Source organism: Haliotis asinina, chromosome 11 (assembly GCF_037392515.1).
Source record: "Haliotis asinina isolate JCU_RB_2024 chromosome 11, JCU_Hal_asi_v2, whole genome shotgun sequence".
Taxonomy (NCBI): domain Eukaryota; kingdom Metazoa; phylum Mollusca; class Gastropoda; order Lepetellida; family Haliotidae; genus Haliotis; species Haliotis asinina.
In genome coordinates this window covers 26,077,958-26,093,672 of record NC_090290.1, presented here as the reverse complement: position 1 = coordinate 26,093,672, position 15,715 = coordinate 26,077,958, and the positions used below count along the sequence as shown (strand labels likewise).

The 15,715-nt window shown below is 40.0% G+C and overlaps 2 protein-coding genes across 2 annotated transcripts in view; one reads left to right on the top strand and one right to left on the bottom strand.

Annotated features, from left to right (window-relative positions):
• Positions 1 to 6,996, bottom strand: part of LOC137255890 (calpain-7-like) — a 49,014-nt gene extending 42,018 nt beyond the window's left edge. Inside the window, exon 1 of the mRNA XM_067793472.1 lies at positions 6,934 to 6,996. The gene's annotated coding sequence lies outside the window, so the exon portion shown is untranslated. The remainder of the gene's footprint in view (positions 1 to 6,933) is intronic.
• A 1,557-nt stretch (positions 6,997 to 8,553) lies between these two features.
• Positions 8,554 to 14,012, top strand: LOC137256202 (enkurin-like). Its single transcript, XM_067793920.1, has 4 exons — positions 8,554 to 8,760; positions 12,500 to 12,645; positions 13,167 to 13,396; positions 13,646 to 14,012. The coding sequence occupies exons 1-4, from the start codon at positions 8,684 to 8,686 to the stop codon at positions 13,961 to 13,963; spliced, it is 771 nt and encodes a 256-aa protein (XP_067650021.1). The 5' UTR covers positions 8,554 to 8,683; the 3' UTR covers positions 13,964 to 14,012.
• The last annotated feature ends 1,703 nt before the right edge of the window (positions 14,013 to 15,715 follow it).

Below are 15,715 nucleotides of genomic sequence, written 5' to 3'. Positions count from 1 at the left end.
AAGGAGGTCACCCTTCCACTATACTGAGAGCAGTGCCGGTGAAAACTGAGAAATTCAACGACGGTAGAACCGAGTCGTTTTCACCACAGCAGTATAAGAGATTAACCCAGGGCAACATACCTGAGCTGACAATATCGGTGTTAGATATAAATCATAATCCTGTAAATATAGGATACCTCAGCTTAACGCTTCATGTAAAATGACCAGCGCACAAGGGCCCGGAGTGAAAAAATGCGTCAATATCGGGATCTCCGACCTCGGAGACGCGCGGTTTCGACGCTCCCGGAGTAGATGGTAAATCGTACGCCTTGCAACTGAAAAACAACATTTACAAACGCGTTGAAATCCCCTCCGGTGGAACCCTAAGTGATATGATAGATACCACAAGAGCAACAGTCAACACTAAGTACGCCCTTGTCAACACCGGTGATAATAATTGGATAATATACCCATCGTTCGGGGGTAAACTGTTCGACTTAGACGATGTTGAGAGCACTACCGTCGTCCAAAACAAACCATATATGCTCGTCTTCACCGAAGATAACAAGTGGGTGTTGTTACCCGATAACGACGACTGGTTTCTCAATATTAGACTCGTCTCCCCTTACGTGTTTACGGATAACAAAGACAACCACCTAAACAAAGTCGTGAACAATGGAACCCTGCTCGTGGCTTATGTCCCAACTCAGAGACGTAGCGTAGTCGTCAGCCCAGTCAACACTATGGCAGCCCACATGCTATCGAGTAAACCGGCCATACAAAACGTGACATTGCAGTTGGTGTCTGAATTCGAAGGCGTGGTCAAGATACTAGAGAGTCTACCGGCAAACTCAACACTGATCATCAAAGTCTACCTAGGGGAACCATCGGGGAATGATGTCGAGATCGTGAAGGGAATCAAACTCGGGTGGGTGAAACGACACCAGTATCAAGTTTGCAACGTTTACGTGCGGGTGGGTGTTGGAGCCGACACCAGTATGGAGGGGGTCAACGTGATCGTGAAAACAAGATATCACTAACCAAGATCTTCCTGCCTGACAACATACACTTCATGGGTATGAAGTTAACCCCTGAATTATTATCAAAAAACCAGTTGGAAATTATATCGTAATAGTATAATAATGACCAGTCATCGTCCCAACACTACGCTTAACGACCTAGGAGACACGGAGGGCTTCGATCAGCCTGGTGAGGAAGATGAATTATACATCCTGCACTTCAAAGACAACGTGTACAGACGGGTGTCGTTATCAGATTTAAAAGAGCCTAAATGGCTGCTCAACTTAACAATCACCTCACCTTATATCACATTAAAAGAAGAAAAGTGGGGGTACATCTCTAAGATTAGGAATAACGGTATCTGGCCCGGGGATTTCATTACGGAAAATAAAGCAACAGTCTCGATAGATTCTTGTATTGGAGAAAAAAGTGGGTTAAGTTCTGACACAGAAAGTAAATTAACATTTAGCAGTAAGTTTTTTTTACCCAAGGAGCATCTTGATCAAATAAACTACCTCTACACAATCATCATAGAAGTCGTCTTTACGTATTTTAACCAGGAAAACTCCTCGAAAGGACGCCAAATTTTACCCGGGTTGACAATACACTGGTATAACGAACACGTAGGTCAATATTGCCGTATTGTTATACAACGGAATAACCCGGGGGGTCCTATAAACCGCTTCATAAGCCTCCCTGGGGTTTTTATTACAACAGAAAAGTCTATTGGCTTCACACCTATTATCATTAATTATGATCTATCCCTTGTAGGCTTCAAATTCATTCGTGAAATATTAACTGAAACCCAATTAAAATATTTTTCAAAATATATATTATAGATGGGTCTGTACCCAGTCGTAGAGGAAGTAGCGAAGACGCTGGAAACCGTAGATGGGTTCCGCTTGAGGCAGTTATGTGATGTGAAACGTCAACTAGAACAAGACCGTGACACGCGGAAAGCACTATGTAAAAAATATAATAGAGCTTTCAATATCGTGGACGGGGCTGACACTACCCTTATGGCAACCAGCATGGGACTAGGGGCGGCAGGCGTTGGGTTGTTAGCTACCATCGTGGCCGCACCTATAGTGCTAGGTATTGAAATAACAGCTGGGGTGGCAGGGTTGGCAGGGTTGGCGCTTAAGTTAGTATCACGCAGACTTAATCGTAAGGCATTGAAACATGACGAGATCAGGGTTCTGGCCGAAGCAAAGCTGAACACAGTGAGTGAGCGAATTTCCACGGCACTCTCTGACAGTAAGATCTCAGAAGAGGAGTTTCGTTCAATCCTCTCTGAACTCAAAAAATATAACGGAATGAAACAAGATATTCGATCCAAGTCTCGTAAGTCTGCTATCAGCGAGGACGAGAAAAAAAAGTACATAGAACAGGGGATACAAAAAGCCCAGCAAGCCTTTATTATGAACACCAAAGAGATCGTAGGCGGTTCACGTTAAACTGTTTCATCGATATAAACATAACATAGGGGAACACGAGGGCGATAGCCGTAAGCGAGCCACCGATCCTATATGGTCAGTCAAAACTTACAACATAGATAAAGTGGATATGAAAGCCGACGAACCTAACTTATACTACTTGAGGGATGGGCCGGGTAGGGGGTTTGTAAGAGAGGAATTATTGATCGTACCGTACGGCACAGTGTTACCTCCTACCAACACAAAGTAGGCATAGTAATTACCGCCAACTTTTTTGTAGTAGGGGTAATAGTAGCAAGAGCTAAGGACCCAACCAAAGCCTTATTTAGTAAATACGGCTTTGTAGAGACATTTCTTGAAAGTGGTCCAGAACCCCTATTCCCTATACTACTAGGTACAACCTTCCATTGGTAGTGCCGACCATTGAATAGAAAGCTCCTGGAGTCAGGATGTATCGGAACGTGTAGGTAAGCATCTTGTAAATCGATGCTGATTAGGTAATCCGCTGGACGGATGATATGCAGCAGATGTGGTAGATGGATCATTCAGTACCATTCTGGCTTCAGTAGGTAATGCTTGTTGAACCCCTTCATGTTATACATAAGTCAAAACTGTTCATTGGAGTTTTCTTGGGTACCAGAAAAATTGGGGAGTAGATCCCTGGTGTTTGTCAATCCAGGTGTATTTTTTCAACTACGCCTTTCTCTAGCAGAGGTAATATGGCATCGGCTAGTTTGCCTTGTTGATCCCTGGCGTACACAAAGAGTGCTGGGTCTCTTGTGAGCAGTGGTGCTGCCTGTAGCGGGATCTTGTAGCCGTCTCGTAGGATGCTCATGATGTAATCATCATTGAGAAGTCCCCAGTTCTGCCAGTAGCGCTGTAGATGTCCACACACTTGTGAAGGTTATAAGGGAATGGCTGGGGGTGGAGGGCTCCAATCGTTCCAAACCTAATCTTCAGCACTTTCCTCCTTTAGCACTCCAGTTCCGTGGGAGTGCCTGTTTCCTCCAGGTTGAGCAGCAAAAGAACCCTTGCCATCACAGGCATTGTACTTCTTGTCTCTCGCTCTCCAAACCCCGGAGAAATTTTACTTGATGGAGTAACGCTGAGAAGTCTGCTTGAGGACAGTAGTCAAAGTGTTGATCGACTTTGTCATCATTACTTCCCTGGAGTCCTGAGTTTAGCGACGTCTGCCATTGAATACTGTGGATGCTCACCATGGAGCTCAATACAAGAGTTTAGTAAAGATGTCGCCCCAAGAAGATGCTAACGGTAAACCTCACCAGCACAGCAAATTCAATCTCGCAGACGTAAAAGCTAGATGCTCCAAAATGAATTGTTGATCCTTCTTCTGAGTGATAAGTGCAGAGAGGATCATTCTTTCTACCTAGTGAAGTAGTAGTCGAGGTTCATCGTAGATATGACATTTGTCAGAAGGGACGCTGAAAGACTTTGAAGCAGTCATGGAGTGTTGTTTCAGTGCAGGTCTAGTAGTTGGAGACTTAGTCTTGGACGATGACTTCAACTTCTTAGGCTGACATTATCCCAATTCTGACAACATACTCTCCTGAGATTTCAATGAAGATTCACTGGTATCTCGACCATGTCTGGCTTGTCACTAATTTGATGAATGTCAGCTGGTAACAACATGCGATTACAAGACCCAGAATCAGCCGATTTAGACATGACTAGCGAAGACCTATGTTGGTTGTCCTTTGCACGCCTTTGAACAGAATATATATATAATGCAAATGAATCAGATAAATTCTTGCAAAGTTCATGGCGAACTGTGGAAGAACAAAAAGGTTTGCATGAAGGACATATTACATGCAGAGTGTGTACTTTGATACTCTGTGGTTGTGTTCTTCATTCATATGTTTTTTCAAAATTTTCAGCAACATGTATTTGTTATCAGATTAGAGCATGTGGATAGACTGCCTTACAAGGTTCTTTTGAAAGTTGTCCAAATGTTTTAATTTGTGTGATTTTGACACAACTGCTACCTGCTTCACAGCACCCTCACAATGTTTGTCTTCCAGACTATTTGTCAGTATCAAGTCTTTGAATGTCATTTAGAAGTGAAAATACATAAGAATGAAGATTTTTATGGATATCAACTTCTTTATGAGAGAACACAACGTCACCTGATGAAGGAGTAAGCATTAACTCCGGAACGTTGTGTTCTCTCATAAAGAAGTTGATATCCATAAAAATCTTCATTCTTATATTTGTCAGTACCCCAACAGATACTCCTAAAGCTTTTGATGCTTGCTTACAGAATATATTAACGGCATAAAATGGTTTGCTCCTTTTGGCTTCAGCAGGAAAAAGTCATAAGCTTCAGTCATCAACTGTTTCATGTCAGCATTCAACATCATTTTTCACCAGGCATGTGTATCCTTTGAATGACGAGATAGTGGCTGTTCCTTTTCTGCGGTTTCACCCCGCCGCAACAGATAATAACTTTTGTGTTCTCAATGATAGTTTCTTAAACAACTTTTTTGGTGGAGTCCAGAAAATGTTCAAATTCAAGAAAGCTGTTGGGTTTTAGTAAATGATAAACATATGTACTATTTATATGTATGTGGCAATGATGAAATTTGCAATTCATCAATCCATTTCTGGCTCAAAAAAGACTGTAGATTAGACATTGTTTTAACGCTGGGAAAAGGTTTCCGGATTATGGTTGAGCAGCAAAAGAGCCCTTGCCATCACAGGCATTGTACTTCTTGTCTCTCGCTCTCCAAACCCCGGAGAAATTTTACTTGATGGAGTAACGCTGAGAAGTCTGCTTGAGGACAGTAGTCAAAGTGTTGATCGACTTTGTCATCATTACTTCCCTGGAGTCCTGAGTAACAGATTTAGCAACGTCTGCAGTTGAATACTGTGGATGCTCACCATGGAGCTCAATACAAGAGTTTAGTAAAGATGTTGCCCCAAGAAGATGCTAACGGTAAACCTCACCAGCACAGTAAATTCAATCCCACAGAAATAAAAGCTCAATGATAGTTTCTTAAACAACTTTTTTGGTGGAGTCCAGAAAATGTTCAAATACAAGAAAGCTGTTGGGTTTTAGTAAATGATAAACATATGTACTATTTATATGTATGTGGCAATTATGTACAATGATGAAATTTGCAATTCATCAATCCATTTCTGGCTCAAAACAGACTGTAGATTAGACATTGTTTTAACGCTGGGAAAAGGTTTTCAGAACTATGTGTCGGTCCCAAATAGAAATTCTAAACCTCTGCTGATCTATAAATCTAGTGAAGAGGATGAATTCCTTGTCCTGGGTGTCACAGTTTCTATTTTTTGGAGGTTGTTGGGTTTTTTTTAGTTTTTTTCACTGACAAATGAACTCTGATCATTCAGATATTAAATTTTCTATTCTTGTATTGTGGCTGTGATGCTCTCTGTGATGCATAGATCCTTAACAGTCACATGATATGACAATGAAATCCCTTTGATGTCACAGCCATGGCACTGACAGTGGGTACAACTACTTGTGCATCAATCAGCCCATCAAGCAGTGTTTGTTGTGACTCCAACACTGACAGGTTTGTTTCTAATCCCAGTAAATTCCAGTATGATATGCATATCAGATCCGCGCATCACAGCTACTTTCTGATGAATATGTAGGTAAATTCCAAACACAAATCTTCATTCAAGACAATACAGGGAAAGGTGCATGGTAGACAGGTCAACTGCCTCGTCAAATGTTGAACCAATGGACTGTTTCCAAATGAAATTATTCATGCTAATAGAATGAAGAAATTTCATCTAAAAAGGGATTTATAGGCTGGGTTACAGTTGGGTGTCAGAAACACATGCTTGTCACAAGAGGTGAATAATGGCACTGGGTGGTCACATCTCTGCCTTGGCTGACACATGTTATTGTATCCCCAATTGCGTTAATTGATGCTTATGATGTCAATCACTGGACTATCTGGTCCAGACTTGATTAATTACAAATCACCATATAGCTGGAAAGTTGCTGAGTGTGGGTTCACTGGTGTTAATCAAGGAATAAAACGCACCATATACATATCCCTTGCTGCACATGCATATAACCCTCATGCATTCCTGATAGTGTTAAGTACACACCACTCTGAAATTGATTAGTACGATGTTATTTTTGGGAGTACATTCGTCTTCATAAACAATTTAACACAATTTAAGCTCATTTTTCACAAGGAGATTTGTTCACATGCATATGAGAAGTCTAGTCCAGCATTAGTTCATTTGAATAAACTCGTATTCCAGCCAAGGCCTACGTCGAGCACACCTTGGTATAGTGCGAAGTCGTCTAGTTACATGCTGTACTAAATTCGATACTGAAATTTCATGAGAATACCAACGAGAATGACAACACTGAGTTACGGATCGAATTTCCTTGGCTGTTGACGGCTTTCTTGATTACCCCATGTTCTCAAAATGATGCCATTATAGAAGGACAACACATGTCAATCAATTAGCGTATGACTTTTACACTTACCACCGATCGGCTATCAAAACAGAAACTTCCGTGTACGACGACTGAAACTATATCAAGGGAGGTAATCCGTACGACATCATAAACAGGAATACCACAATCAAAAGAATTTTGTCAAAACATTTATATTTTATTCAAACCCAAGTATATGTTTGGGTGTGAATATACATTCTTCTTATTAGGGTGTTTCTTTTTATCTGAGTTACGTATTGTTGATCTAGAATGTATGGGCGTGTATGTTCAAATTTCTGGCTACTGCTTTAAGGGGTGGGAGCCTTCCAACTCATTTTGTTCTTGAACGATAGTAGGCGAGAGGTGGGGCCTGGGTGTCATTAATTTTGTACACATGTACACAAGTCAATATTATTATGAAAAATATGTTTCATAACTGACAAGGGTGAGTGAATGGACTCATTTTAGCTGTTATAGAAAACGAGCATTCAGTGAAAAATTACGAACTTCTTTAAGTGGCATTAAGAAGTTGGTGTCATGAACAACGAGGAAAGTTCTGTGGATGTACAACTTCTTTATTATGAATGTTAGCAGAGACCATATAATAGAGGGACGGCCCTCTCCAACAGTTCATCATTAAACATCAGCGCTATTATATGGTCTCTGATGTTAGCGACGTCTTTTCGGTGTAGGTGCTAACACCGTAGTTTTATATCCATAGACCCTTCCCTATTTTATAGAAAGGACAAACTCACCGGATGTCATGAAAAAAGGCGTTCCAACAGAGGTTTCCGGTTTGTTTAAATTTGTTTTGATTGGAATATAAAGCATAAGCCATTAAGATCATTCTGTAATTTTGTGTAAATTGATATCAATACTGACGTACTGAGTGGGTGAGTTTAGTTTTGTGGTGCATTCAGCAATATTCTAACTATTTGGTGACAGTCAGGTCTGGTGATATCAATAGTAGTTTCTCTGTATCCAGAGATGCATAGTCCCGTTGAACTGCTCAGTCAAGCAGGTATGTCGCAGATGGAAACAATGAAGGTGAGTTTAGTTTTACGCCGCTTTTATCAATATTCCAGCAACAACACGGCGGGGGACACCAGGAATGGACTTCACATGCACACTGTATTCAGTTGGGGAATCGAACCCGGGTCCTCGGCTTAACGAGTTGACGCTTTAACTGCTAGGCTACCCCGGGTCTGACAAGGGTCCTTGTACCGCAGCAGTTTTCAATTCAAAATAACCAACATATCATAGACTGTCTAGGAGCTGACATGTGTTCAGCTAGCCGCTCTAGAAATTCATCAGCTAGTGTATATGTGCGTGTGTGTGTCTGTGTGTACGTGTGCGTGAGCGTGTGCGTGTGCGTGATTTAGCGGTTGAGTGCGCTGAAATCTCAACTCGTGAAATAGTTGGGAGAAGTATTTATTCGGTTTTTGTGTGCTCCGCCGTCTCTAAATTAATGATTGTTGTTCTTGTTGGGAATTAAGGGATAGGACATTTAGACTCTAACAGTCTCTTTGGATTATCAATCTATCGTTGGGATTTGTATGGCTTAGGTTGGACGTTTGTCTATCTAAACTAGTAACTGAGCTTACGTACAGTCGAGCCACTAAAAGTGCTTAACGGTTAGCAACTTTGAGAGCAGCAAGTTTTATCTCCCTTGGCTGACGTCACGTGATTTCCTTAGTTACGGTTGTTGTTGGGTTCCGTTGGACACGAATTAAAACATTTCTTGCCTAGATATTTATTTCAGTATCAACAACCTCCGGGGAGTAGTTGCACAAGCTTCGATATGTATACTCAAGCTGAAGAAGGGACCATTTACAACCTCATTCCTGTGGAAGAGGTCAAGCCACCGAAAGATCCTAGGTGAGGAGATAGATCCACCGATGTTTTATAATGTCTTGGGATATTTAGCCCAGTCAACAAGACAGCAATTTTATTCAGAGTTTACACTGTCGGGTGTTGCTCGATATTTTGTGTAAAACTGATGTCGTATTTATATTTCATTCGCAGGTAGCAGGTGATGAGCAATGATTCTGATGTGAGCTGTTAGTAGTGTTACTAAGGGAAACATTATATGAGGGAAACAGATTACTAGCGCTATATCTTCGGGGATAGTATTTAAGACAACATACAAAGCAACTGACACGTTGACACGATTATTTCTTATGGATTATATTCACATTTACTTTTGAAATACTTTTCTCAAGTACTATTGTCATTTCTTGTCATTTCATGGCCACTGAAATTAATTCACTATTCTTCCTAGACTTTATGGTAGGATTGGCAGGTAGCACATGATCCACCAAACACCAAATGCTTTGTGTTAATTAGTAGAGCTGAAGGGGTTGTTGCCATGGGTGATACAGATAGGACGTGTCGGATGTGAATATAGGAATGTCCAGTTGTCAAAATCAGAATACAGAAATGCATCGAAGGATGAGTCTATTCTCCGTGACGGCATATCTTTACAATACAGCACCACAAAATTTAAAAATGCGTCATAATAGTGTTTTACATAATTGTATGTGATTTTGTTCCAAGGCACATTCTCAAAACAATGCCCTTTTATGCTGGCATAGCAACATGGTTGTCCAGCACAGGAAGTTAGAATAACTCACAGATGTTTCTTCTCTACTAGCAATATTATTGCATAAACCCAATGATGTTGAGAGATTGCAGTCGTTGTTTACCAATGGATGTGCAATTTTTCACAAGCACCAGTTTATAATATGTTTCCTTTTTCAGTAATAGGCTCATATTTATTTGTATGATGACTGTTGTGCTGAGGTGTTATATCTAGTGTATTTTTGTCTGTTCTAAATTTAGTAAGAATGCTTTACAGTGGTCACATTCTGCAATATTCTATTATTCACAGTTTTGGTCAATTTAATTGTTTAAATATATTTTGTAAATCGTTTTCAGTGTAAGAAGTAGGACTAAATGATGTAGAACAAACTTTATGGATAACAACCTCTTTATTCATAAGAGCGACGTTTTGACATAGATTCTTGTACCATTGTGAAGCATATATGGAACATGAAGAGGAAGGTAAATATATATACTAAATGTAACAATGTAAAAAATAACATAATAACATAATTGCTAGGCAGTAAGCTGATGTGGCCAATGAGTTGGACAAAGGAAAGGCATGGAAGCCAATGATGTACAAGTACTGAGATGTTTAGACAGCAGAGTTTATACAGTAGATTGGGCTTTGTGGAGGAGTGCAGCATATGTGGGTGGAATGAAGTACCCTTGGGATTTATTCGCACAAAGACAAAGTTTTTCGGCGTATAAACATTGAGCCTTTTTTGGTTTCACCTGTGAGCCTCTATTGTCACAAACAATAGGGGACTGAGTGTTTGTTCAAGCTCACTCGATGAGGCGAAGGGATAATTCGAACAGGTGGAAACCAAACTACTATTAGTTAAGATATTTTATTCAAAGTTACAGATCTTCATTTGTTCACATATTGTACAGATTTAACAACACACATATACAAACACACACTTACAGATCAGCATTTTTATATTATGATTTATTTGATATGTATTGTTTTATGTTACATTGATTAAAAAATGGACAAAATATTCTTATTTATTACACATATGACTAGATTAACTTTATAGATTGGAAATGCTAAATGGACAAATTTTCTAACCATATACTCATTTAACAATGTACAAGCCACAGTATTTTAGTAAGTTTACGGGCATAACATGCTCTGACAGCATAGTCGAAGATGGCAAGATCTTGGGAGTCCACCCTGGTTTTCAGGTCATCCAGCTTTCTCTGCAGGTCCTGGTACCGTTTCTTTTTGGGTGGGAGGCATTGCCCTGCCATGTACTGAATCAAGTGCACTTCTGCCGTTTTATGCTTATAAATAAAAAAGCGAATGAGCTCGAATACATTGGGATGGACTTTCCTGACAAGTTTCTTACCTTGCCTATGCCAACCCTCCAAATTGTTGTTGGTTCTTGGGCCGTGGGTTCTTAGACTCCATGATGTCATTGGGGGACTACCTCTGCATGGTGGTGACATAGTCGGCCAGTTGATGACATCAGTTGTCTTGTGGCCTATCAGCTAGGGTTTGGTGGACTTTTCTGTCACCTAAGCACCCAAAGATTTTTATACAGGCACATCATTCATGCATGCACTGTGAAATCAATGTCTGATGCCTGACGTCAACAACTGTGTTCAGTTTGAGCCATATCGGCTTACTTCACACCACATGGTATCTTGTAGATTACGGAATACGAGGAGTGTGCCAAATGGCGTCGAGTCTATTTGGCATCTGTCTGTAGATTAAAGTCATGAGACATCAAGTCTTCCCCAACCTTCATCATTGTCTGTGACCAATTCGACTCTTTCCGTTCATTTTCACAACATCACAGGAATGTCTCCCTAAATTAGCACACTGTGCAACAGTGTGAACATAGCTCAGTCAGTTAGCTGTCGGACTAACAATCTGAAGGTTGCGGGTTTGTCCCACTGATTCTCACTTGCTGGTTTGCTTGTCGTAGTTACCCAAGACCTACAGCAGAGAGCATCCTCACAAGAAGTGGTGGTGTTGTACTCTAATGCTATTCTGCCTTCTGTCTTGATCGGAACTGTCATACTGTTGTATTAGATGCAATTTATTGAATTATGTAAGATTTGAGCATACACACTTACTATTTTATGATGCAAAATACCACTCACAATCAGTACAGCTGGAACTTCTACATATTGTTTCAGTTTTACAGGGATTGGGATAGAAAACTTTGACCATGGGCCATTACCAGGATTATGAGTCATATTCTGTATTTAGAACGGGCCACTGCCCTTGTATCAATAGTAAACATCAAAATTTTAATGGACCATTTCATATTTTAATGTTCAAAATGGCCCACTGCCCCTGTCTTTTCCAATCCCTGGTTTTAGGTTGTAGAATATGGACTCATCTCCCATTTGGGGTACAGGTACATAGAGGATTTTATATGAACGCCCATGACATACAATGTTTATGACACAAGTGCCTAAATGTTGGTGTTTCCTGCGCTAGGGTGAGGGATATACTGATATTTAGGCACAAGTGTCATGAACATAGTATAGTAGGGTGTGAATATAATATTCGGTTTATTACCGAAGTCGACAAATTGGGGAAAATGAACCCGATCTACTGCCAAAGATAGACTGGTTACCCCCCATACCACATGTAGAACAGAGCATCACAGAAGAAATGTGACATCATAACACTGTTTATGACATCATGTCACCATAAGAAAGTGATATTTTGTTCAAGGGCGTCATATGAAAAAATATGAACCCCGATATCTTCACCCTCATAAGTAATAAATTTCTGCATGTTGACTTTGTTTCTGTAGTCCCTGTTCCAACAACAACCCCTTCAGTATTACTAGGGACTGAAGAGTTTAGCAATGATCCTAACACTAGGATTCTATGACATACGGAAAAGGTTAGAATTTTACTGAATGCAGCATATAAAAACAAACACATAATAAACAAACTATGAGGTTTTTTTAGATCAACTGCGTTGCTTAATCCCTTTAACCTTTAGCATGTACATATTGCATGATTAATAAAAAGTTTGTTATTTTAGGCATGCATCCAAATTTAAGTCCTCGGTGCGGGATGAGTTTAAGCACAACAAAGCTGACCACAAAACTATGGGTCAGGCAAAAGTACCAGTGCCTACAACAGATAACTTCCTGAAGAAAAGGGAAAAGGAACCAAAGCTACCAACAAGTGAGTTTCTTTGTGTCTTTGTTCTGTACATGCTTAACAACTTCAACAATATTGATATATATAGTGAGTGAATGAGTTGAGTTTTACGCCACACTCAGCAATACTCCAGTGGTCTGTAAATAGTCGAGTCTGGACCAAACAGTCCAGAGATCAACAACATGAGCATTGATCTGCGCAATTGGGAACCGATGACATATGTCAACAAAGTCAGCGAGCCTGACCATCCGATCCAGTTAGTCGCCTCTTCCGACAAGCATAGTCGCCTTGTCGCATGGCTTGCTGAAGGCCTATTCTACCCCGGATCTTCACGGGTCTGTTGATATTTATAAGGTCTGTTGTTACCAGGGAAATATCTTCTATTTCCAGGTATCAAAACAGCATTTCTGTGGGGCATGTTAGTGTTAGTGTGGAATTGCTTATTTTGAACCACTTCTCTAGTGTAGACATGCTGGTGTTTTAAATGGATATTGATCATGCTTGAAGAAACATCTTAATATTATAACAAGTTATAATCTTATCAGAACAAGAATACAAGTACCCAGATGAGGACCGGAGGAAGCCACCAGTGCCAAAGAAAGATGACAAGCCGCTCATGGGCTTAAAGACAACCAAGAATTTCCTCACTATCAATGCAGTGGAGAACATCACATCTGTTCCGAAGAAGCCAGAGAAGAAGTTTGCTGATACTCGTATTGGGGACACACATGCACTGGAGCCATCTGGCCTGGAACCACATTTTATTCACAAAAAGGTGAGTGCAACTGAAGCTGTCCATACCATACTGTAGATGGTAGGTGCTCAGTTTTGTCATAGATGCACTTCTTTGGTTTTACTTTCGGAAACAATTGGTTCTGTATGTACGCTAACTTAACGACTGATGTCACTGAAAAATTGACAAACCTCTCAGGAAATTCCTGTTGTGTTTGTGATATAACCATGTTAAGTTAACTTGTACCACTCTGAAACAAACTAAGGCAATTTATCCTGTGGATGTTTTAAGGAATATGGTGAGGTTCCAACCTATCTCCAACGTCGCAAGGTAGAGATGGATCGTGCCCAGGAAGAATATGATCGGTATGTCGCAGAGCACTTCCGCCGCGGGGCAATGCGATCTCTAACAGCAGAGGAACGGGATGCAATCATTGATGGGCTGAAAGCCAACTGGGAGGACATTCACGACCAGTACCAGGGCCTCTCTGTTGTCACAGACACAGCACCAAAGAAGAACCGCAAGGAACGAATGGAAGCTCAGATGAAGCAGCTTGAAAGAGACATAGAAATGTTTGAGAAACACAGAGTAATCTACATTGCTGACTAAATCATGCTTTGTAGAATGTTTCACTTTGAGTAAAAAAAATGTTTTGTCATTTGCTTTTTTGTGTCTGTTTGATGGCACAAAAGAGCAACTTGAAGTATTTGCTCTGGAACTGAATCATGGAGTTTCAAAATTCACAATTCCTGGCAAGTTGTAGAAATTGTTTGTGGTATTCCTGCAAGACCAGTTTTATGGAATACCATACCTAAAGTTTGGTTTAGATTCTCAGTAATAATATATGTACCTGCATTGTACACAATACAGTTGGCTTTAATTTATGGCGTAAAGTTGACTGAATGTAAAATTATCACTTTTGAGGAAAAACGCAGCACATTCAATGTATATAGTTATTAAATACATGAACATTACCCATTACGTCTTATTCACAACTTTGGCTTTGTGTAAATATATTGCCATATTTTCAACAGTGGTGTTTTGTTGTGATTTGTGGAGATGTTACACTAGGCAATGCAGAATGTGCTGAAACATGTGCTTCTTTAGCAACTTGGTATCTTGTGACTTGGTATCATGCTATTTTGAACAGTATTTTAGTTATATCAAGGCATGTAAGCATGGAGTGGGATGGAAGCCAAAAGTGATGCAAGTCTTGGCTGTTTACCAGTTTAGTGAAACCCATTTTTGTGGTGCTGACAAACCTGGAAGTAAAATCAGGTGAACCTTGAATTGAACCCACAATCACAGCAACTACATGTATTATAGATTTGTGGTGTGTTCCTTATGTGGACTTAAACTCTAGTCAAAATACTCAAAATGCCAAAGTTTGAACAGTGACTTTTACAGTAAGATAACAAGATGACATATCCCCCGGCCCCAACATATTTGAAAGGACAAATCATCTAACAGTTACTTAATCTCTTTATTTTGCAGAAAAATATTGAATGGTTTTTGAGTTCTGCTCTGGAAACGAAGACCCATTTTGAGACTAAAGTCTGAAACATTTCCATGGAAACTGAGAAAATAATAAATCACAAAAACCTGTAAATACCAAAAGGCACTACTTTGGGGTCTGCAACACATATCTACCAAGTTTTACTGACACATATTAAGAAGTGTTTGAGTTCTGCTCCGGAAACGAAACACAGCTCTCACTTTTGAGACCAAGTCCAAAACGTTTCCATGGAAACCCAGAAAATATGAACTCCCCAAAACCTGAACATACCAAAAGGCACCGCTATAGGTTCTGATTATTATATCTACCAAGTTTTGCAGAAAAATATTGAATGGTTTTTGAGTTCTGCTCCAGAAACAAAGCCCATCCCTCCATTTTAAGACAAAATCCGAAATGTGTCTGTGGAAACCAAGAAAATAATAAATCACAAAAAGCTGTAAATAGCAAAAGGCACCACTGCCACACATATCTACCAAGTTTTGCAGGAAAATATTGAACGGTTTTTCAATTCTGCTCCGGAAACGAAGCCCACCCCACCAATAGACTAACACCAAAATGTTCCATGGAAAAACAAAGAAAATAAAAACACCAAAACTCTGTAAACAGCAAAAGGCACAACCATAGACTGAGATTATTATATCTATCAACTTTGGTCTAAAAATATTGGACGGTTTCTGAGTTATGCTCAGAAACAAAATGATTACGGAAGAACGGACAGACAGACAGACAGTATGTGTCCTGAAAATGGTATGTAATGATAGAATGTCATAAATGCATTTGGACTTAATGTATAGGACTATAAGATGACATGGTTGGAGAGATGCCTATTCCAACCTCAGTGATAC